This window comes from Garra rufa, chromosome 22 (assembly GCF_049309525.1).
Source record: "Garra rufa chromosome 22, GarRuf1.0, whole genome shotgun sequence".
Lineage (NCBI taxonomy): Eukaryota > Metazoa > Chordata > Actinopteri > Cypriniformes > Cyprinidae > Garra > Garra rufa.
The window spans coordinates 19,765,558-19,790,556 of NC_133382.1; the positions used below are offsets into that span (position 1 = coordinate 19,765,558).

At 35.5% G+C, this 24,999-nt stretch overlaps 1 protein-coding gene across 1 annotated transcript in view; it reads left to right on the forward strand.

Annotated features, from left to right (window-relative positions):
- The first annotated feature begins 1,035 nt into the window (after positions 1-1,035).
- shisa8b (shisa family member 8b) overlaps positions 1,036-24,999 on the forward strand; it is a 30,436-nt gene continuing 6,472 nt past the window's right edge. The window contains exons 1-3 of the mRNA XM_073828952.1: positions 1,036-1,644; positions 15,145-15,263; positions 23,911-24,033. Coding sequence (XP_073685053.1) covers positions 1,085-1,644; positions 15,145-15,263; positions 23,911-24,033 — 802 coding nt within the window. The 5' untranslated portion in view covers positions 1,036-1,084. The remainder of the gene's footprint in view (positions 1,645-15,144; positions 15,264-23,910; positions 24,034-24,999) is intronic.

A 24,999-nucleotide genomic window follows, 5' to 3' on the forward strand; every position in this document is an offset into this window, starting at 1 on the left:
GAAAAAGACCTTACACACAAACAATAGTCTAGTCTCTGCTGACGGAATGGTTGAAGCCTCCAGAACACACTGCTCTGGATGATTATTATTAACATTATTAATGGTGAGATCAGATGTTACAGCTGCAGAACCAACTGACACATAAAATAATAATACACAACCTGAACCTCATGTCATGATAGAGCTGGCCATAATATATGTTTTACTCTTTTTTGCATGTTCTATTTCACTCTAAATTAGATTTATGCAAGCAAAAAAAAATATTGTGTAAATTTTCAGTATCTATAAAAGCCTGTGATCTAAGCCCTGCAGTAACATAATGTCTCCTCCCCTTTCACAATATAACCAGCAGCTGGATGGAAAATATGCCCCCCACCACAATCTCTCTCTCTTTCTCTCTCTTTTCTCTCTCTTTTCTCTCTCTCTCTGATATGCTGAGAACAGAAGGGAGGAGTTTTAATTTGAATCCTGAACTGTTGCCCTTCACAAGGCTCAAAGACAGCACTCCGAGTAGATCGCTGTGGATTAAAACACCTGTCTGTGGGTTCGCTCGCACCTCAGGAAAGGATTTTTTTTATGGCAAATTAATGTGACTGGTTGTTTACCGTAAAAAGGAAACTGAAAAGAAAATCTTACTACTGGTGAGCATGGACAAGTGTTGAACAGTGATTGGAAACATAAGACGAGATGCACATCTGGACCAGGGCAAGACAACAAATGTCCAAGTATTTAATTTCTCTCTCAAAGGACAAAGGTAATGTTGTTGTAATTGAAAAAAAAAAAAAAAATACTGTTTTTGTTTTAGTAAACGTTTTTAGGTTGTTGTTTTTTTTTGTCCTTAAAATTGTTTTATGTACTTAAACAGGATTATATTTTGGTAAGATGCATTTTTATTAGTTGAAAAAAATGTTCAATGAAATTAATGTATTAAATTATTATAATTTTATAATTTTAAAATACTTTTTTGACCATAGCTGTAATTATGTCATTCAGCGCTTTCTAGAATTATTTTTTTAATATTTATGCTAGGTATCTTCACTCTCAAAGTGAGGTAAATCATTGGACGCCTTGTGTTGGGTGAACCATGGCTGGAAATTGTTTTTTGCTACGTCTTCTGCTCACTGCCATTGTGGGACGGGCTGCTAAAGCACAGGATGAGACTTCTACTGACATGGACATCCAAACAGCCAATCAGACTATAGATCCTCTGTTAATTTCTGTGACATCAGAGGGGCCTCAAACTTTGACCACGCCTTTGGAGGTGGAGGAGGATACTGTCCCGTCCACTGGCACCCGCTGCCGGGGTTACTATGATGTTATGGGCCAGTGGGACCCTCCTTTTAATTGTAACGCAGGTATCTTCTTGTACTGTTGCGGCACCTGTTTCTACCGGTTCTGCTGTCAGTTCCGTCAGCAGCGACTTGATCAGACCGCCTGCTCCAACTACGATACTCCAATCTGGGCCAACACTGGAAAACCTGTGGCCACCAACACTGAGGTGCAGCCAGACCATGAGCGGGATCGGACTCACATGATTGTGTACATCATCTGTGGTGTGGTGGCCATCATGGTCCTGGTGGGAATCTTTACCAAACTGGGGCTGGAAAAGAGCCGTGGAGGACAGAACGACCTCAATAACTCTAGGTGAGTAGAAAATATAGTGAGCTGCAAAATGGAAAACCAAAATGGAACTCCATAAAACTTGATAGTGGGCAAATACATGCTACAGAAATAGTGCTCCACATGGGTGACTAGAATACTATAAAAAACACAAAACACTCCTCAATATGAGGTAAAGAGTCATTTAAAACTTTTTGTTGATTCATAATTGATATTTCACTTTGCTCGACCACATCTTGGACATTTTCACCAGTGATGGGGAAAGTTACTTTTAAAAGTAATGCATTACAATATTGCGTTTCTCCCTAAAAAAGTAACTAATTACATTACTTTTGTGTTACTTTTTAAATCTGAGCAGGGCTTGCTTGTTTGTTTGTAATATAAAAAGTTATATTTTTGGCAAATGAACACACCAAAAGCCCGAAGGAAATATAAATTCAATATTCAAATCTATACAGTTTAACACATGAGAAGAAAGTTTAACACTTCAACAATTAAAAAAAAAGAACAACAAATGTTGTCCTGAGTAATTTTTGCTTATTAGTATGGTTGAATTGGATCATCGAAGGCCAGCAGCCAAGACAAAATGGGATTGAAAACATAAAGGATAATTGTATATTTTGATATTATTTAACATATTTAATTATTGCAGGTTTGCAGTTGCATTTCACTGTTTTTATTCATTTTGAGGAATACTGTTTTTCTGAGAGAGATACTAAAGTAACATCTTACGCCTGATTTCTCTCAATACAGGAGAGGTTTCAAAGAAAAAGTAGAATTTTCTTGTAAATTAAAAAGTAATGCGTTACTTTACTAGTTACTTGAAAAAAGGAATCTGATTACGTAACTCGTAACTCGATTTCTTGTAATACGTTACCCCAACACTGATTTTCACAATACATTCTGAGACTTCCTTGTCAAAAGGAATCATCCTTTAGCATACTTTTTAAAAAGTGTACCAATTAATGGAATATATTTGAATACATGCAAACTTAAAGGGATAGTTTACCAGAAAAATGAAAATTCTGTCATTAATTATTCACCCTTATGTCGTTCCAAACCTGTAAGACCTTTCTTCATCTTCAGAACACAAATTAAGATATTTTTGATGAATTCCGAGAGCTTTCTGACTTTCCATAGACAGCAATGCACCTACCACGTTTAAGGCCCAGAAAGGCCTTAAGGACATCATTAAGTCCATGTGATTTTACGAAGCTACGAGAATACTTTTTGTGCACAAAGAAAACAAACATAACGGCTTGTTTCAACAATTCTTCTCCCCCAATACTATCTGTCGCCATTATCGAGAGTGCCGTGACAATAACAGGGAAGAAAAACTGTTGGACAAAGTCGTTATTTTTGTTTTCTTTGCACACAAAAAGTATTGTCGTAGCTTTGTAAAATTACGGTTGAACCACTGATATCACATTATTATTTTATTTTACGGATTTGGAATGATATGAGGGTGAGTAATTCGTGACAGAATTTTCATTTTTAGGTGAACTTTCCCTATAATATAATGTTTTTGGACACTTAACTGCATGTTATTTACAATGAAAAGAAAATGTATTATAACTTAAATTTTTATTAAATGCATTTAGTTGAAACTAAGAGTGTTTTTTAACCACTTAAGTAGGAATGTTTAAGAGTTAGTTAACCCAAGGTGTATATGGCTTTCTTCTTTCAGATGAATCCAATCAGAGTTATATTATCATCAGTCCAAAACAAGTCCAATAAAGTGCATCCATCCATAATAAAAAGTGCCTCACACGGCTCCATGGGGTTAATAAAGGCCTCCTGTAGCGAACTGATGCTTTTTGGTAGAAAAATATCCATATTTAAACTATACTTTTAAACGTTATAAACATTTATTTCATGTATTTAAATATATGATTAATTACACACTTAATAATTAAGTTGCACTTACATTTACTTACATTTAAATCTGAATGTAACAGCAAATAACACACTATGCAGTTAAAAACATCAAGTAAAAAAATTTATACTTTACAAGAGCTTTAGTATGTTGGTCAACACATCAAAATATTTTAAGTAAAATTTTTTATTTAACACTCTTACGAAGTGCATTTAACATAGTCCTGTAAGAGTATTCTCTTTAAGTACACTTTTATTTCACTTTAATTTTATTACTTATAAGATTTGAAGTAGGGAGCTGACTTCTCCACAAATGATAAATGTGAGGATGTTTTAAATTTTGGGTAAAAGAAGGTATCTTAAAGGGATAGTTCACCCAAAACTGAAAATACAAATTACAAATGAATAAATTAGGAACACAAATTAAGAATTCTTTAATGAAATCCAAGAGCTTTCTGACCCTGCAAAGACAACAATGTAACTGACACATTCAAGGGCCAGAAAGGTAGTAAGAACATTGTTAAAAAAGTCCAATGTGACATCAGTGGTTCAACCGAGGTCTTCTTATTGCAAACCAGGCACACATTGAAAACTGACATGGAAAGGAAGAAATTGTTTCATGAAGTTGTTATTTTTTTTTTCTTTGCACACAAAAGTATTCTCGAAGCTTTATAACATTATGGTTCAACCACTGATTTAGCATGGACTATTTTAACAATGTCCTGACTACCTTTCTGGGCCTTGAATGTGTCAGTTGTGTTGCTGTCTATGCAGGGTCAGAAAGCCCTCGAAGATTCATAAGATAAACAAAGGTCTTAACGGGTTTGGAACTATGTGAGGGTGAATAATTAATGACAAAAATTTTGGGTGAACTATCCCTTTAAAGATGCTAATAGTGTATTTGTAGGTTGACCAAAGCTATTTTGGTCAGTCTTAACATGTGTATCACATACATTACGTAGTAAATCAGGTAACACCATCCAGCCAAGATAAATCCATTAATATGTATGCTGCACTACTGAATTTCACAATCATCAGTACTAGAGACATAAAAAGAGTGAAAGAAAATTTGCAGAGTGTTGTCCTAAGGTTATTTTAATATTCATGGCATCAATGCATTAAAAAGCCCATCCCACTTGAATATTTCTTTCTTATGTCTCAATTCCCAGTTCTCCTTCTCTGTTCCTTTCCCTCCAAACGTCAAATGGGACCTTTTGTTCTCATCGTTCTAAATATTCAAAATCCTTTATGAATATCAAATTACCTGTCATGAGCAATATAACAAAATACAGAGAATTTATAATTCTCCCAGCGTTGTGCCGTAACCCCACTTTAGACAAGAAATGACCCACTAATGCAAACAGCCCTATCGAGATGAACACATTTGGAGGACGAAAATACTCATCCGAAGATTAGCACTTTTCCGAGGTTAACACCTCTCCAAAAGCATTTCCCACACGCTGAACACTGCACACCAGATTAACTCTTCTTACAAGATTAAGACTTCTGCTAAGATTAACACTCTGCTTTAAGATTAAACCAACTTCTCTACAGATTAACTCTTTTTGAGGCTACTGCTAGACTTCGCAGCTCTAGAGAACTAATTTCTACATTTTCATTCACACCATTAAAAAGAACAGCATTTCGCCTAGATGTCGAACTGGGCTCCTAAATAATTTCCCACTTTCATTTCCAGTTATGTCTTAATATTTAAATGTTACACTAGCATATCATATTCCTCAGAACTCTCCAACTTAAGCCAAACAGTTAAGAGAAAAACTGATTTTATCTCTCAGGCTGAACTTACACACTCCATCTAAACTTTGTAGTCATAGTTTTGTCACGAAACACAGGAATGGCCTGTTTTCATTTAATGTGTGTCATTGCTGAACAATAAAATACATAAATAGGGACGGAATAATATAGACAACATACAAAATGTGAGTCATGATTATGTGAGACATAATTCACTGTGGATTCCAGCAGTGATACTGAAATCCATAATTCAGATCACATCTTAAACAGCATGCTGAGGCCAAAGGCAAGATTCTGTGCCATGCAATATTCCATCTACAGTTAAAGAAAATAATTCTCATGCTGGGCAGGGTACTTCACCATATGGGTGTCCCAAGGGGCTGAAATCTTTCAGATATATCACATTTATATAATGTGAGACCTTCTGGATCTGAGGGGGGCATAGATTTTTTTTTGAGTCAACTGGATTTTGAATGCAACTCACCCCATAAATTGTTATTGATGATTACATTCATATTCCAATCAAGTCATACATTCTGCAGGCCATTTACTTAAAACTGACAATTCTGTCATGGTTTACTCAATCTCCTGTCACTTCATACGGGTAGTTATCAAAACGTCAAAGCCCCAAAGTCTTTTCCCATTTATCACTGGCTGTCAAGTACAGTTGCATTTTTAATTGACTCTGGGTTTAGTTGCCCTTCGGAGACTTCCAGAGGCTGTGTAAAATTGAGGGAAAAAAGTTTGAAATGTGTTGTAACAGTAAAAAAATAAAACTGTAGAGTTGTTCCTTGCCAATCACCTTTATCTCATCTGATTGTTGTGCATTATTTTCTTTAAAGGATAAGTTCACTCCTGGATTAAAATTTCTTGATCATTTACTCACCCCCATGTCATCCAAGATGTTTGTGTCTTTCTTTCTTTAAAGGTTTTTGAGGAAAACATTCCAGAATTTTTTTTTATATAGTGGACTTCAATGGGGATCAACAGGTTTTTCTAAAAAAAAAAAAAAAAAAAAGTAAATTATATACTTTTTAACCACAACTGCTCATCTTGCACTAGCTCTGCAATTTGATAAATTATGTTGGAAAGGTCATGCATGGTTAGTTCTTTGTCTGTGTACTTCACTTCAAAAACTTTAACAGCGATGGTTTACCTTTTTTTGTAAAGGGCGTTTGATTTTCTTTGCAAGTTCGCCTACGTCACGCATGACTTTTCCAATGTGATTACGTAATGCGTGAAGTCGAGCTAGTGCAAGATGAGCATGTGTTTAAAAATTACATAATTTGCTTTTTTTTTTTTTTAGAAAATGACTGATCGTTTTGCTACATAAGACCCTTATTCCTCGGCTGGGATCGTGTAGAGCCCTTTTAAGCTGCATTGAAACTGCAGTTTGACCCTTCAACCCGTTGATCCCCATTGACGTCCACTGGAAGTGGAAAAAATATACGCGTATGAAATGCAAATATTTTTGAGATATTTGCATTTAATTCATTCATAAAATGTTTTTGGCTATAGTACAATGACAAATAAATATAAATATTTCAGTTACTAATTTTGGAAGTCGTGGAAGTCAAAACAACTTAGATACCGCAGAACAGAAAAAGATAAATAGCATTTTTGACTATAATACAAAGGAAATTCACTGACTGGATATATATGAAACTTTTCATATTTCTAAAGGCATTATTTGGATGAGAGTCTCCATTAAAGCATCCAGGTACACATAAATTCGGTTTATTTTCTGAATTTAACAATATTAAAGGTATAGTTCACTCAAAAAAAAAAATCTTGTCATTAAAGGCAGAATATGTAAGATTTTATTATTAAAAATATCCAAACACCACTAGAACAGTGTTATATATTTTGCTGACTTGTATTACATTATTCCAAATGTTTAAAAAAAATGCAGATAAATAAGCAGTTTTAACCAGTGGTGTAGTGGTGCCTGGAAAAGTATACGCTTCATTTATGAATTCCCTCAAATGGCCAGGTATTTTTTTCGTATTTATGTACTGATTCAAATTACTGGGGTGCGGGAGATGGAGCGGGTGCAGGCGCAATCATCAAATATATTTCAAAGCAAGTCGGCGCCACGGCGCTGACTGCATCATCACTGTTGAGGTGTTCTGTTGTTGGATATAATAATGAACATAACAGTCATCATTTACTCCCGACATCTGAGCCGCTGAAGACGCAGAGGATTAACGTTACTTTCGGTTTTAAAAGGAAAGCGCCAATCCCGATCTACATATGCGTCTATGTTCGTGTAAGTCATTTGTGATGCAGCTTCACCCACAGCAGAAATGAGTATTTAAGGGTTTTTTATGCATCTTTGCAAATGGCCTTTCTAAATAATGTGCTTGTTGGCAAGTTTCGCCGATAAACGCAGCTAAATGCTGCTAAACGCGGCTAAAGTAAACATTACACCTCATAATCCCACAGCAGAGAGGGGCGGAGCGAGCAGAGCCCATTTGCATTTAAAGGGCCCATGCAATAAAATTAGCTGATACTTTGCACAGCTGATTTTGACAAGGTAAAAGGGTGTTTTTTTACACTACTATTGAGAATTTTTAACCAAAGTATATTACAGACTTTTTATTAACTTTTTTATTAAGACCCTAAAGATTCATATGAACTTGTGGAAAATGGCCATCCAATGACCCCTTTAAGACACGAAACAATTGGTCTGTGCAAGAAACTGAACAGTGTTTATTAAAATTTTTACCTCTGATCTACCGCAAATGTCCAATTGTCCTGAGCATGTTCACAACAGCAAGCATGTGACGCGTCAACATGCTCTGGCATAGTAGAGACATGCACAGAAGCGATATGTCGCACATATACGCCACTCCACAGATCGCTTCCACCACAGGGTTTAATTTGTTTTTTTTCTGTGTATGTTTTTTTGACACTCAAACCATGGAGTCCATTGACTGCCATTACATGACTGACAGAATGCAACTTTTTTAATGGTTTGCGTAAAAAAGTAACCTACTTCTTGGATGCCCTGAGTGGAAAGCAGATAAACATCATATTTTCATTTTTGGGTGAACTATCCCTTTAATAGATTAACTCATCCATGAACATGATTTCTGGCCATCGGCTGTGAGGATGAAGACAATAACTCCCATGATTCAGCACTCAATCACAGCGTCATCAAACTATGCCTTCGTTTCAATTGTTTGTTTTGAATTTGCGACCCTCTAGTGGCGAAAACTTAAATATCATGCCTTTAATTATTCACCCTTGTATCTTTTCAAAGATCTTCGATCATCTTTGGAACACAAATTGCGATATTTTTGATGAAATCTAAGAGCCTTCTGACCCGGCAGGCAGCAACACAACCATGTTTAAGTCCCAGAAAGGTAGTAAGGACATTGGAGCTGTTAGATTTCAGCAAAAATATCTTCATTTGTGTTCTGAAGATGAACAAAAGTCTTACGGGTTTGGAACGACATGAGGGTGAGTAATTAATGACAGAATTGTTTATTTTTGGGTGAACTATCCCTTTAAGCTTACTGTTTTTCCTCCAGCCCCCTCTCCTCCTTCAAACCCCTGAGCTTGTTTGTCAGATTTTAACCTGTGTCTTTCCTGTGGCTCCAAACTGTCTGAACTCATTTCACATGAATGAGATGTGGCTGCTCATGCCTGTGTGCTGTGTGTTAATGTGTATGTACAAGTGTGTCTTTGTGTCTCTCAGATTCTGGAGACGTCTCTCCCGCATGGTTGAGTCTTAGTGGGTGTGCACTGACATTTTCGTCCTGCTGGCCCCCTGCCTCTCTCTCATCTCCATCGTGACTTCAAGGCCCTCCTGTTCCTCTAAGGTTAACGTGAGGGTCTATGCTCTATGACAAAACTACTCATTACCTCTCTCTTTGGGCTTTTCTCTAGCCGTGTATTTGCCCTCTGGCTGAGAGGGATTTGTGCAGGCTGCTGTACTTGACATGATGGTCTAATACAAAACTTTCTGACTCTTACAATATATGCAGAAATAACAGACTATATTCATTGTCCGTTGATATGGCAACTCTTTTTCACTTGAGAAGCAAAGAAAGTTTAACCATGTTAAACTAAAATGATTAAAAACAACCACTATGAATAATTCAGTCTACGTCTGCTGTGAGTATAATACAAATTTCATATAAATCTGTGCACATTAAGTAAATGACATGAGGGCTTATTGGGATGGCACAACGTGAATTTGACTAATTGGTAATCTGCGGGTTACGCATTACAAGTGTAATTCAGTTCTACACAGCATTAAGCAAGGCGAAGATGTTCCTCCTGCAATATAATTAGATGCGGCACCCTACGAATAATTGCTGATAAAATTACTCAACACAGATCTAAAGAACCAGATTCCTATTCCACACAAAATGCAACTGCACAGAGGAAATGTGACAGGGCTGTCTGTACACGCTCTTATTGGGATGAATGCACTACAACTAGTTATTTAACTGCAATAAATTATGTAGTAATGATAATTACAATTAAATGAGACAATCATACTAATTATAGCTTTGAATCAAAAAGACATAGCTCTGTAATTTGTGTTAGTGTAGCTATCAGATCTTTATTAAAGGGGTGAACCTCATTGGGCTCCCATTGTTTTATTGATATCTACTGTATGCATGCAAAAGAAGTGAAACAACAAAGCCAAACACTTTCTTTCTTCAGTCGAGAAAAAAATTGCAGAATTTTTTCCAATATAGTGGACTTTAATGGAAGCCAACAGGTTGAAGGGCCAAATTGCAGTTTTAATGCAGCTTCAAAGGGCTCTACACGATCCCAGCTGAGGAATAAATGTCTTGTCTAGCAAAACAATCAGTCATTTTGTAAAAAAAAAAAACTAAAACTGTATTTATTTTTTAACCACAAATGCTCGTCTTGCACTAGCTCTGCAATGCACGTCTAGAACTTCACGAATTACGTAAACATGTTGGAAAAGTCACGTGCGTTTAGTTCTTCGTCTGTGTACTCTAGTTCAAAAAGGTAGGGTAGGGTGAAAAACTATTTCATTTTCTCCTCCAACTTCTAAATTGTTCAACATCACTGTTTTATCTTTTTTTTTGTAAAGGGCATGAGGTCGGGCTAGTGCAAGATGAGCATTTGTGGTTAAAAAGAACATACATGTTTATTAATTTTTTTTTTTTAAATGACTGATTGTTTCACTAGATAAGACCCTTATTTCACGTCTGGGATCATGTAGAGCCCTTTGAAGCTGCACTAAAACTGCAATTCGGACCTTCAGTCTGTTAGCCACCATTGAAGTTCATGATATGGAGAAAAATCCTGGAATGTTTTCCTCTAAAACCATAATTTCTTGACTGAACAAAGAAAGAAATGAACATCTTGGATGACATGAGGGTGAGTACATTTTTATTCTGGAAGTGAACTAATCGTTAAAGGTCATCTGGACTAAAACAAGTTCTCTGGTCTAATAAGTGGACACATGTCCATATTAGTGTCACAAATATCAGGTTGAGGAGTGGAGATGGAGATGCTGGGAACCGGAGTAATTCAAAACTGATATTTATTTAGAAATTAAACGAAGAACATGGAGTTAAACAAAACAGAAGTAACAATCATCGACGGACACTGGGGTGTGAACTGACACAGACTTAAATACACAGAAAATGGGGCGTGGTAACAAACGAGATGACTAGGGGGAAATACAAATATGGGCAAGATTATACCAAATTAATACAAAACTAAAGGGGACAACACGGACTAAACCAAATACATAGGAAATAGGGGGAAAGACACTAGGAAAACAGAACAGACAAGACTAAATCCTGACAATTAGCTAGTTGTTTGTTGTAAGTTTGTAAGCAAAAAATTGCAATGTATAGTTGCAATATGAAAAGAAGGATGATTTAGTAATAGAAAACTAACCCAGGCTCATGTTTCATGGCAGTTTCAAAGTGAAATGTCCAGAGAGTGCCATAAAAAACACGTTAAAATGTGACTGTAGCAAGTTTTTCAGAGGGAGATGAGAGGGCCTGTACTTACTAATGAAGAAAGCGTAACGGCTAACTTCATAACTGCTTGAGATATGTATTGCTGCCATTCAGAATCCAAATATCCGGGGAGTGTCACTAAAGGTTGCTCTATCATGTTGGAAATATCTCCTACTACACCAAACTCAACCCTAAACCTACCTGATACTGTTAACAAATGCAAAAATGATATAAAAACGCATTTATTCATGCTTCCATGCTATTTAAACTTCCGTATGCGGATTTGAGCTGTTTCGTCGAACCACAGTTTCACGGGGTTCGTTTCCCATCTCGCAAGTGCAACACTGTATTGCATGAGCTACCGAGCAAACCTACTGAATTAGAAAACTCATGCATATGAAGCTGTATATGTCATGACAACATTCAATCAGTTTTCAAATCGTGCAGGATGTTAAAATTGTTTTGAAGTCATAACATAATATTCTGCAAGTTAATTGTGTGAAAATTAGCCTTTATTAATCAAAACTATTTACTTTTAAATCATACTTTGTGTGAAAAGGAATAAAAGCTGTCAGAGTTTTACTGCCTCTAGTGTTCATTTTAACTGGAACTGTAGTGATTCATACATTTAGGTACTGTTTTTTTTTATTTTGCAGAAAGGTATATAAAGGCATGTATTTCCAATAAAGACTAGGCTGCAGAAAACAATACAAATAGGCTCTATTGTGATTGAACAACCACGTCAGATAGCATTCCTTCTGACCAAGCATGGCTGGCTTTCAGGACATGTATATCTGAACCCTTCAGGAAGGACTCAATGGTGCTATCCTATGATGCCCTTGTTTTCAGATCTCACTGTCTCATAGACCCTGGTCTATTTTTTTTTTGTTGCGGCTGAAATAAATGTGTGTCACCCTGTACAACTCATATTCAGTGTGTGAGTGAGACATCAAGGCACCGGGAGTCAGGACTGAGTCTGTATGCATTGAGGCATGCTGGAAGGGTGAAGTCAGTCAATGACTGAGCATACTGAGCATAAGCAAAGCACATCCTTAAAGTCACCCTCAATCATGTCGACATGACTGGGAAAAACATCTAGAGATAGGTTGATATCCCCTTACAAGGTAGAAGCTGGACAAAAAATCTGTCATTAATTGCTGACCTTAATGTCGTTCCAAACCTGTAAGAACTTTGTTCATCTTCAGAACACAAATGAAGATACTTTTGATGAAATCTGAGAGCTTCTGACCCTGCATAGACAGCAACAGAACTGACACGTTCAAGGTCGAGAAAGGTAGTGAGAACATTGTAAAGATAGTTCAACCTATAGTGGTTCAACCTTAGTTGTATGAAGCTACAAGAACAATTTTTGGTTCTAAAAACACGAAAACCATTTCTATGCAATGTCCTCTCCTTTAAACTATATCTGACTCATTTCTGCCAAAAAGACCAAAAATGCTTTATTTAACTCGTGCAGCCAAATGACCAATAGGTGTGAGCTCCCCAGAGCGATCTAGAACAAACAGATGATGTTTATCATCTAGTTTGACTTCCGTTTTACTTTCCTCGAGAGAATTCCAAAAGCACTAGGGTGAGATTTAAACAGAGACGGCATAGGAACAGTTCCTGCCATCCAATTTCTTTGCTATCCATTTCTCTGCTCCACTGCAGATGCCTTTTCTGTCCTCCCTGGAAAACCTCATCACCGGGGTGAATATATTCTCATGCCTTTCTGACATGTTTTTCTTAGGCCGCAGTGGCCTACTGCCATTGGCATTGGCCAGCCAAGGGCCAGTGCGCTTGTGCTTGACAATCACATTAGATCTCATCACAGTCCCTTGTTGGTTAAAGGGTGTTGGACAGAATTAGAGACCTCACCAGGGATACAAGCGGAGGCCGTAGGAAATAGAGCAATAATGGAGTGTCAAGGATTTGAGGAACACAACACCCAGGAGGACCCAGGGATGCAAAAATGGATTTGTGAACTCTAGGACAAGAGCAAGCCACACAGCCCTCAAAATTAGGCAATCCTGTGGATGCCATTTTTTAATTTGACCAGTGTAATGGATATAAAGTGTAACATATTGAGTTTGAAACCATTGACTGCCTGCTACACAAACAGTCTGTTGCCTGCCAGCTGATACTAAATGACTGTATTGATAAAATATGACAATACGCTGATTGTCAGCCTCAGGGCTCACATAAGGGCTCAGCTCCACATAATGATACACTGATCTACACAGCCCTAGCTGCAAACCCTTACCATCACTTTTTCAACAAAATGTATGGGATGTGACCTTATGGCCAGTACACTGCTCCGATGAAGTGCCTTAGGTCAGCAACCTGATATCAAATCCAGTTAGTGTCACTGATCCAACCTATTATATGGGATTATATGGGATTAGAACATCAAACATACTTCAAAATTTTATATTTCTATCAGACTTAGTGATGCAGATGGTAGTGCACTTGTCCATGACACGAATTTAAACCCAGCCCGGGTCATGTCCTGATCTTGTTTCTGATTTTTATTAAGCACCAAATCAGCATATTATAATGATTTCTAACGGCATCATGTGACACTGAAGACTGGAGTGATGGCTGCTGAAAATTCAGGTTTGCCATCACAGCAATAAATTATATTTTAAAATATATTCTAATAATATTCTTATTACATTATTTTTATCAAATACAATTGAGATTCCAGAATCTGCAAAATGTTAATTATTTTACCAAAATAATAGGGGTCATACAAAATGCATCTTATTTTTTATTTAGTACTGACCTGAATAAGATATTACACATAAAAGATGTTTACATATAGTCCACAAGAGAAAATAATAGCTGAGTTTATAAAAATGACCCCGTTCAAAAGTTTACATACACTTGCACAGTTAAACTGCCCATTGTTCCTCAGAAAAATTCTTCAGGTCTCACAAATTCTTTTTTGTGTATTTGAACCCAACGACTGTATGATTTTGAGATCCATCTTTTCACACTGAGGGCAACTGTGGTTCAAACGCTCACTGGTGCTTCAGAAGGAAATAAAATACATTAAGGGGGTGAAAACTTTTTGAATTTGAAGATCAGGGTAAATGTAACTTATTTTGTCTTCTGGGAAATATGTAATTATCTTTTGTAGCTTCTGAAAGGCGGTACTAAATGAAGAAAATATGATATTTAGGCAAAATGAGAAAAATCTACACATCTTTATTCTGTTCAAAAGTTTACACTCCTGGCTTTAAATGAATTATTTTTCCTTCTGGAGCATCAGTGAGCGTTTGAACCTTCTGTAATAGTTGCATAGGAGTTAATCAGTTGTCTTCAGTGGGGAAAGATGGATCTTAAAATTATAGTCATTGTTTGAAAGGGTTCAAATACACAAAAATGATGAAAAACCAAAGAATTTGTGGGACCTGAAGAATTTATTTTGAAGATCAAGGGACTCAAGAACAACTATCCCTAAACAAAAAACACAGCTGTGGATCATTCAGGTAACAACACATTAATTAAGAATCAAGTGTATGTAAACTTTTGAACAGTGTCATTATAATGAATTCAACTTTTATTTTCTCTTGCGGACTATATGTAAACTTATTTTATGTGAAGTATCTTACTCAGGTCAGTACTAAATAAAAAAATAACATGCATTTTGTACGATCCCTCTTATTTTGGTAAAATTTTGCAGACTCTACAAGGTGTATGTAAACTTTTGACCTCAACTTGGTGAGCATTACACACTTCACTCATAAACATAAAAATTTAACGACTGCACTACAAAATTTAACTTATGAACCTCTATTCTAATTCCTGTTTGCTACGTCCATTTAAATTCAGAAGTTAATCATAAATTAGGAAGCATTCTTAATTTAATTCTGAATCTCTGTTGGATAAAACGGTCAGGTAAATGATTTCTCTTGTCTTCTCACAGGACTCTGCAGGAGTTGCTGAAGCAGCCAGGTGGGGAGGTGAATCCTGTGGATGGACCTCTGAGCAGCACATCTATCGGAGCAAATGGTATCTCTGCCAGGATGCTCCGCAGCCGCAGCGGTGAGATTAATTACTCTGCTGTTTTTCCCACAAACAAACATACTACAGAAAAAATGGCTATAGATTCTGCATTTGTGGACGCATCTCTTTTGTACACATCTTCTCACACCGCTTCCCAAGGGGCTCACTTCCCAAGAGTTTTGCATGACAACTCGCACTGTTAATCACTGGCTCACAGCTGCTTAGTTCTTTCTGTTCTTGTTAATAGCAAAAAAACAACAAATAAATAAATAAACAAGACAAATTAAATAAACTGCATGAGTTTACTCATAGAGAATGAATGGCAATGAATGGCTGGTAACTAAAAGGTTGTAGGTTTAAATCCTAAAACGTCACAGCTGTTAGAAATCTCATCTTAAAGGGACAGTTCACAAAAATACAAGTTCTGTCATCATTTACTCACACTCACGTCATTGCGAACCTGTTGTTTCTTCTGTAGAACTTTAAAAGAGATTTTGGATAGCATTAAATAACATATACATACAGTAGAGATCAAAATTATCTGTAATTACTAATTACATATCTGTAAGTGTTCTCTAATTTTCAAATATCTCATTTAAGTTTTTATACTGTGCTTCAGAATACATTTCATTTAAGAAATATGCTTTAAAACTTGCCCTTTCAAATAGGACTAAGCAGTGACCTTGAAATTTAGGAAATTACAGGTTGTTCTCTAATTTTTACTGAATATTGATTATTTATCTTGATCTACTGATCTAGAATTTCCCTTCTGTCTCTTTCTACACCTCCCTTTTTATCTTTGGTTTCCTCCCTCATCATTTTCATTTCTCCTCAAGAGCCAGAGGAAAATACATCTGTAACCTCCTTTTTCATACTCATCTATAAACGCAAGCGAGGTCGTCTCATCTGTGATTCCACTCGGTGGATTTACACAGGCGTGAGATGCAGCGGGCTTCAGACCGACAGTTGATGTAGGGTTTATGCTGATAACCAGCGTCTGTGCCAGGCTTAAGTGGCACACTTTCCTCTCCTCTTTATGAGGAGGATTTAAGTTTCGCAGTGCTTAGAGGCTTTAGCGATGTGACTGTACACATCTCTATGCGTCCTGAGTAATGGTGTGAAGATTATATACCGCTTGTGCAGTTCTAGGTCTTGCACTGGGAAGGTGATGTTTAATGCCAGGGTTCAAAAGACATGTCTTAATGTTGGCTTTCATCTGCGTAAGGTTAAATTGGGAATTTTAAAACTGCCACATTGCCTGGAAGAGCAAGATGGTTAAAAGGCTGTGTGATCACAAGAAGCCTGGAAAAGAATAACAGTATGTTGTATATCAGCGCAAGTTGACATTGCATTTAGCAATAAAGCTCCACAGGTCAACAACATCCCTTTTCATTTCAGTCAATATGAAATCAAGATGAACCTTATTTACGATTTAATTAAAATCAATTCAACAGTGAATGATTTTCAAATAGGGAAACCTCTATGACTTTCTTCTTCTGTGGAGGGGTAAAGGTGGCACAGAAGTATATCTGAAGTGGCATTTACACTGTTTACTGCTGCTCAGAGGTGGCTTAAATGCATTTACATGGCAGTTACAACTGAATACTTTGATACTAGGGACTGAGGTGGGTCTGAACAGACATCATTTAATCAGGATTTATGTGGCACTGCGTTTTAAGCAGGCACAGAGCAGCCTTAACTCAGCTGTGTAAAGACACCTTTAGAGGAGTTTAAGGTTTGATGCCATAATATAGTTCTGTAAATTAATTAAATATAAAATAACCATATGTTTGTATAATTATAATTATATACATGTACAGTGGGGAAAATAATTATTTGATCCCCTGGTGATTTTGCATGTTTACCCACTGACAAAGAAATTATCAGTCTATAATTTTAATGATAGGTTTATTTTAACAGTGAGAGACAGAATAACATCCAAAAAAATCCAGAAAAACGCATTTCAAAAAAGGAATAAAATGTTCTATAAAATCAAGCAAATTGTATATGAACAAATCCCTCTGTAAAAACCTTCAGGATGTAGACATGAATAAAAATGTAAAGTTTGGTGTGTGTAAGTGCTACTGAAATAGAGATTTATGGCTCAGTGTGGGAGAAAAAACTCATTTTGAGAAAACAGCCTTTAAAAATATGCATTGTAATTGAAATCTATTGACACAAACTGATAAAGTGCTATAAAAGAAACACTTAACAGTGTTTTTTTTAGATGTTTTCTTTTCACTAGTCTAAAAAAAAAACTATGAAAAACCAAAAAGTCAAAATTCTCAAACCTGAAAGGTGCATGAAAAAAACAGCGTTTTTGCCATGCAGTGTCTCCCCTTAAACCCCTTTTCACTTTGTACCCTTAAAAATAAAGGTTCTTTATTGGCATCTATGCTTCTGTGAAGAACCTTTAACATCCATGGAACCTTTCCATGGACAAAAGGTTCTTTATATTGGAAAAAAATAATTAAACATATTAAAATGTTCATCACACTAAGAATAAAATGGTTATTTTAAGGACTATGGTTTCAATGCAAAAACCTTTCAGAATCTTTAGTTTTAGGAGTGTGGCAAAAGAAATTAAATAACAAAGATGAATTCAGATATCTCAGAGGTATATTAGGTAGGTATAAAAGCTTGTGAGCCAGCATGTGTGTTTACGTGAGCACATGTGCTATGGTATGACAGTTTCATACACAAAGACGAACCGTCCAATTTTAGACTTCCCCTTATGCAGTCCGCTCTTTAATTCTCTGCCTCCGGCATTTCAGGCTTTGTTTTTATATGCCACTACACAAACACACACACACACACACACACACACACACACACACACACACACACCTCACACTACAGCATACATCATCTCTATTGCTTCAGGGCTAAGAACATACACAACAGTCCCTCATAGTAGGAGATGGTGGCACTCCAATGAAGAGCGTGAACAATGACGCACAAATACACAGATGCCACCCAGTCCCATATTAGTGCTTCTCTGCTGCACATTCTCAATCCCCCATTCAATTCACATTGCCCTTCCAAAATATGACTGGCAGGATGTTTACCTTTGAGCTTATATGGACATGAGGTTTCACTTTTGGACAATTTTGGGCTCTCATTTTGTTTTGAATTACACATCAGTGTGTCCCTGAAGCCAAACCTCAACTAAATGGTAACTCACTTTAAACCCATCAGCAGTACTACACAACATTAACATGGATGCTTTGGTAAAAATGAGACATAGTTATGGAGGAATAGAGTGGCTATAGGCTGCACTCAGACTTGTAGGTTGTTGAAATGTTACACTGAGTTGCACTTTTTTAATATATATATTACATAATACATTTTAAAGTATACTTAGAATATTACATGTATTTTTATTACACTACCAGTCAAAAGTTTTTGAACATAAGTCTGTATTGTTTTTATCCAAAATATAGCAAAAGCAATAATATAGTGAAGTATTTTTACTATTTAAAATAACTGCTTTCTATTTGAATATATTTTAAAATGTATTTTTTTTCCAGTGAACAAAGCTACATTTTCAGCATTACTCCAGTCTTTAGTGTCACATAATTCTTCAAAAATCATTCTAATATGTTGGTTTGCTGTTCAATTTATTATTATTATTATTATTATTATTATTATTAATATTTAAAACAGTTGAGTAAATTTTTTTCAGGATTCTTTGATGAATAGAAAGAGTCAAAGATTAGCATTTATCAGAAAAAAAAGCTTTTGGAACATTACACAACATACCATTCAAATGTTTTTAGTGTTAAAGAAATGATAAAAAAATAATACTTTTATTTAGCAAGAATGTTTTAAATTGATCAAAAGTGATAATAAAGACATTTATAATGATACAAAAGATTTATATTTCAGCTAAACGCTGTTCTTCTGAACTTTCTATTCATCAAAGAACCTGAAAAGAAATTTACTCAGCTGTTTTCAACATAATAAAAAAAAAAAAAAAAAAAAAAAAAAAATAATAATAATAATAATAATAATAATAATGAATGTGTTTTGAGCAGCAAATCAGAATATTAAAATGATTTCTGAAAGATCATGTGACTGGAGTAATGCTAAAAATTCAGCCTTGAAATCAGGAATAAATTACATTTTAAAACATATTCAAGTAGAAAGCAGTTATTTTAAATATTAAAATATTTCTAAATTTTACTCTTTTGCTGTACTTTGGGTCAAATAAAGGCAGGCTTTGTGAGCAGAAGAGACCTCTTTAAAAAAATAAAACATCTTACTGTTCAAAAACTTTTGACTGGCAGTGTATATTTTTATTACATTATATTCTTATTATGTATTTTATTGATTACTTATTGTTGACTGGAACACACATTCAGCGCTTCATTTTATTTTATTTGAATTTTTGGATTTTTTTTTGTGTCTATGGGCTCCAAAGGTGTTTGGTTTTTCTGTTATTTAAAATATTTAATTTAATTCTAAATTCTTTTAGTTTTATTTTAACATTTCTCATTTTTGTTTATGTTTTTGCATCTAGTATTTACATTTGATTTCATATTAGTTTAATTTCAACAAATGAAAACTATTTTTAATAGTTTCAGTTTTTGTTAACAATAACACTGGTTGTAGTGAGCCTTAGTATTTTTTAATTCTAGTTCATCCCTGCAGTTATGGAATATTTTTTGTAAATCCCAAAATCATATCAGTTTGATAACATTTTATCACACATTAGATTTCAAAATGTACCCGCATCTTCACATGAACGCCATTAATGCTGTGCTTTAGGACCTTCAGTAATCTGAAATTATAATAATATAATATAATAATATCCAGCTAAAATGCACAGAACACAATACACACAGCCCGAAAAATTACATAATGCATCAAAAGCTATTTCCCCTCTGGACGTCCTGACAATTATTTTGACTTCAAAGGTCTAGTCAGAAATACCTAATGAAGACATTAACGTGCGCAGAGAACATCCCCCTCACTTTTCTATCCCTCTCTTACAATTACATCACATATATTTAATCTTACGAAAAATCTGGTTTGATTTCTCTTTGTGATGCCTTGTGAAGATGTGAAGTCTTGCGCCCTGAGATGCATTACCCTGAAAAACCCTGTTCATTAGTTTCTCCCTTTACGCTTCATCATTATCAAAGACAGCAGAGAGTGTCAAGAAGGCACACAGACAGTAAATGGTGGTTAACGGCACTGCTAATGTTGTATTAAAGCTAATGTCCTCAGGGCAGCACACTCTCAGTTGATCAAGGTTTAGAAAAAAGAGCTGGTAATACTTCCCTTAAGAACATAAAAGACTAATCTACACCTGCCGAGACTAAAAAGCACACTAACACCACAAAACATCTCAAGCAAGCTTGGTTTAACCAAGAATGCAAATTAAAGGCATAGTTCATCAAAAAATGAAAATTCTGTATTAATTACAATTTTAACAATGTTACTATGTCTCTGTGCCTTGACCGTGGAATGTCCTGTGCTGTCTATGGAGAGTCAGAAAGCTCTTGGATTGCATCAAAAATATCTTAATTTGAGTTCCGAAGATGAACAAAGTTCTTATAGGTTTGGAAAGACGTGAGGGTGAGTGATTAATGACAGAATTTTCATTTTTGGGTAAACTATCAGAATTACTCAGATGTGCCTTTGATGCACTATGACGTCAGAACAGTCAGACAGTGGTTTTGCAGGCACTCTGGGTCTAAGCGTACTTGTCCGAATTAACACACTGAAGGGTATGCTTTTGGCTTTCATGAAACATTCATTTAAAGCATTAAAAAAAACTGTTTACCGCTACTAGGAAATGCCAGAGTGATTTCAGAATTTGTAACACACGTTCACCCTAAAAGTACGGCTGTCCAAATCTCTCAACACATCGCTCATGTTAAATGAAATGTGACTAATGACTAATGGAACAAACAGGAAAGAAGAAAAGCAACAGCTAACGTTCATTAATTGCATCAATGTCCTTCCTGTGCTGTCACCCACAGCTTACAAGGAAAAATAGGTCATTCAGGCTGAACCACATCTCAGTGGTCAATATAGGGTCGCTGCATATAGAACGGATTTAAATAGGTCTCTATTGCAGGTCTACAAAGTGAGTCCAACACAGACACAGCATGTTTTTCCACTAATATCCTGCACATATTGTGTAGTTAGCACTAATAAATTGATGCTCTCACCTGAAAGTAAGATGGCTGATATTTCAAACTAGAAAAAACACACACAAATATATATTATATAAGCAATATCAATATCAATACATTTAATTCGACTGTAGGTAAACACAGTGTGCCGATATACAACCTTATTACACGGCTCTTTGGAATGCTTGATTCTGATTGGTCAGTTGAGACATTTGCAGGTTCGTTCTTTTCAAATAATCACCGCTCCAAAGTAATAACGCATAGCCGGTACTACTTGTATGTTTAAAATCCCTCCGTGCCAACAAAGATTACCGTTTGGCGCCATCTTGTGACAAACACTAGACAACCACAATTAACAATGGAAAATTTCGACATTAATCTATTTAAATTGTCTTACTAACGTACATAGTTTGAATGTTAGTCACGTAGTACTATATCGTTTCGCGGAAGGATAAAAATGTTAATTTAAAACAAATATGCCAATAAAAGGTTTCAAATTCATATTCATGTCCAGTTTTTTTCCTTATGTGGCAAGTAGCCGTGTAATAAGCGGGATAATGTACAGGCAGCCTGTAGTTATCGCGAAATAAGCCCCTTCAGTGTGATACAAGTCTGATCACAGGCTGTCGGGGCTTATTTCTGCGATAACTACCGGCTGCCTGTACATTATCCCTTACATAACGCAAGTGTGATATTGTGTTTATCCAACAGTTCGACGGCACAAGAGTGTAAATACATAAACAACAATAGTGTGACTTTAAAAACCCTCTTTTGTGTGAAACCTGTTCCTTCCAGCACAGATTCAAATTTTAAGTTGACCATTTAACAGCTTAGCCCAAGCTTCCGTTACTAATTTGAAAATGTCACTTTAGAACTCGTAACGAAGGAACATTGAGTTGCTTCATTAAAAGCTTTTCGTATTACTGTATTAAAAGCTCACTGTATTATATGAGAGAGACGGACTGAGCGAGTGCGACTACCTATATCTGACACAGGATTTATTCTACAGCTTAATCTCATATTCACAATAAAACATTAGTTTGAATGTCCACAGAGGAAAGTGATATCTTTGTCATACTATCCTTTACAGCATTAAAGTTACATAAAGTACAGCTTGATGAGATTTTGTCCTTGGCCAAAACTTGCTGTGGAACAAATAATAGATTATTGAGACCAAAACTTACCATTAGATTTACCCAAAACAAATTATATCTCATGTTTAACCGATATAGAGCCAACAGATCCAGCAGCAAATTCCAGAAGATCTGGCCGAGGTAAGGCTGCTCTCGGTGGCTTCATGAGCGCTGAACGCCCGCTGACGCCTTGGAGTTCACATCTCAGAAAACATTGTCGAAAACATTATCTTTATTAACAAACCGCATAATTAAAGTCTAAACAAGTACATTCTCGCCTAAAAATCTTTTTAAATTACATTCTATGACACAAAAAAACAGTATTATTTATAAAATCCACCATGACACTCGCTGAGAAATGCCACAAGCGGAGTAATACAAAATGGTTGGAGTGCTGTTATCACTATATCGCACTCCTGGAAAAGGCTCTCAGCAATTCAGGTTCGAGGATCAGAAAGAACTGTTGTAAAATTTTGTTAATTAAAGAATTGGGGTCTGTATCTGAAAAAATGTAATATTATTAAAATTTAAGTTTCATATTTTTAAATGATTTATTCATTTGATGGCAAATAAACAATTCTAGTATTCTAATTAGGTGCTGCTTTATATATTTTTGGAAACTGTGATATATTTCACCATTTCTTTTAGAAAGTTCAAAAGAACAGCATTTATTTGAAACATCTTTTGTAGCATTATAAAAGTCTTTACTGTCGGTTTGATTAATTTATTGCATCCTTGCTGAATAAAAGTATTAATTATTAAAAAAAAAAACTGATCCCAAACTTTTGAACTTTACTGTATACAGCTGAAGTCAAAAGTTTACACATACACCTTGCAGAATCTGCAAAATGTTAATTATTTTACCAAAAAACTGTAAGAGGGATCATACAAATGAAGGTTTATTTTTATTATATACTTTATATTTTGCATTAAAGACATTTACATACAGTCCACAAGAGAATAATAGTTGAATTTATAAAAATGATCCTGTTCAAAAGTTTACATACACTTGATTCTCAATACTGTGTTGTTACCTGAATGATCCACAGCTGTGTTTTTTTTTTTTTTTTTTGTGACAGTTGTTCATGAATCCCTTGTTTGTCCTGAACAGTTAAACTGTTCACTGTTCTTCAGAACAAAAACCACAAAATTTGTTCAGGACAAACAAAGGACTCATGAACACCTATCACTAACCAAAAAAAAAACCCACAGCTGTCGATCATTCAAGTAACAACACAGTATTAAAAAATCAAGCGTGTGTAAACTTTTGAACAGGATCATTTTTATAAATTCAACTATTATTTTCTCTTGTGGACTATATGTAAACATCTATTATGTGAAATATCTTATTCAGGTCAGTACAAACATAAAAAATAACATGCATTTCTATGATTTTCTGTATTCCAGAGCAGTACCATCTAAACAACGCTGGCTTGGGTTTTGGTACATCAGCCGGACTCTCTCATCCTCAAAGCAATCTCAGTATACCAGGCCTGGCACTGAATAAGTACAACTCTCTGAAAGCAGTTGGTAAGAACCACAGCATGTTACTATGCGCACAAGCACACTTCATTCACAGATGTTGAATTATTTCATGCTCTGCTGGATACCATAAACAACAGTCCCTAAGTTTGACTGACAGAATCAGGGAAGCCCTCTGGTGTGGTGAGGACCACAGTTGGGGCACTACAAGGTTACTCTGTTTCACCCCGGGTACTCAATTTAACATTGCAATACTGGTGACTAGACATCTAGACAGAGTTGCATATTCAAGTGTTTTGTCAGATTTATACACATAAACCTTATTACACAAAATATTTTATTTTCTGCATCACTGAATTTTTAGACATTTAAATGACAAGAGAAATGGAATACAGTTTTATTTTCAGTCTAACCTGCATTTTTGCATCTTTATTCAGACTGAAGCTTTTATTATTCAAGAAAGATGCATAATATTTAAATTTTATATTTTATCTGTACACACAAAATCCACTGAATTGCAGGAAAATGACTTATTCCAGTAAATGTACCACATTTGCAATTTACAAATGCTATCTCCTTCCTTTCAAGTTCAATGTAGAAAACTGGTTTAAAACTTTGGGATACTTTCAAAACTTTTCTTATTTTTTTTTACTTATGTACTTAAACTTTATCTTATGGCACTTGTTCACACGTATTTTTTGTAGTGTTATAATGCTTCAGCCATCAAATTAGTGGAGCTTTTTTGCTGCATTTCAACAATGGGTGTTTTTCACACATGACCTCTAAACGTGAAATGTTGTTAAATTCACAAAAATAGGCTGTTTGTGTGAAAGTGACTCATTACTGTTGTAGATTTCTCAAGTTTAATAAAAAAAATAATGAAGAGATCTCATTGCATTTTCCCAAAGAAAGAGATCTGTGGGCTTGAGAGTTGATTCTTGTAGTCCATTTACTTTTAGGCAGAAGCATTAGCCTGCCCTACATTCTGGGAACATGTTAAGCCAATAGTTTCTG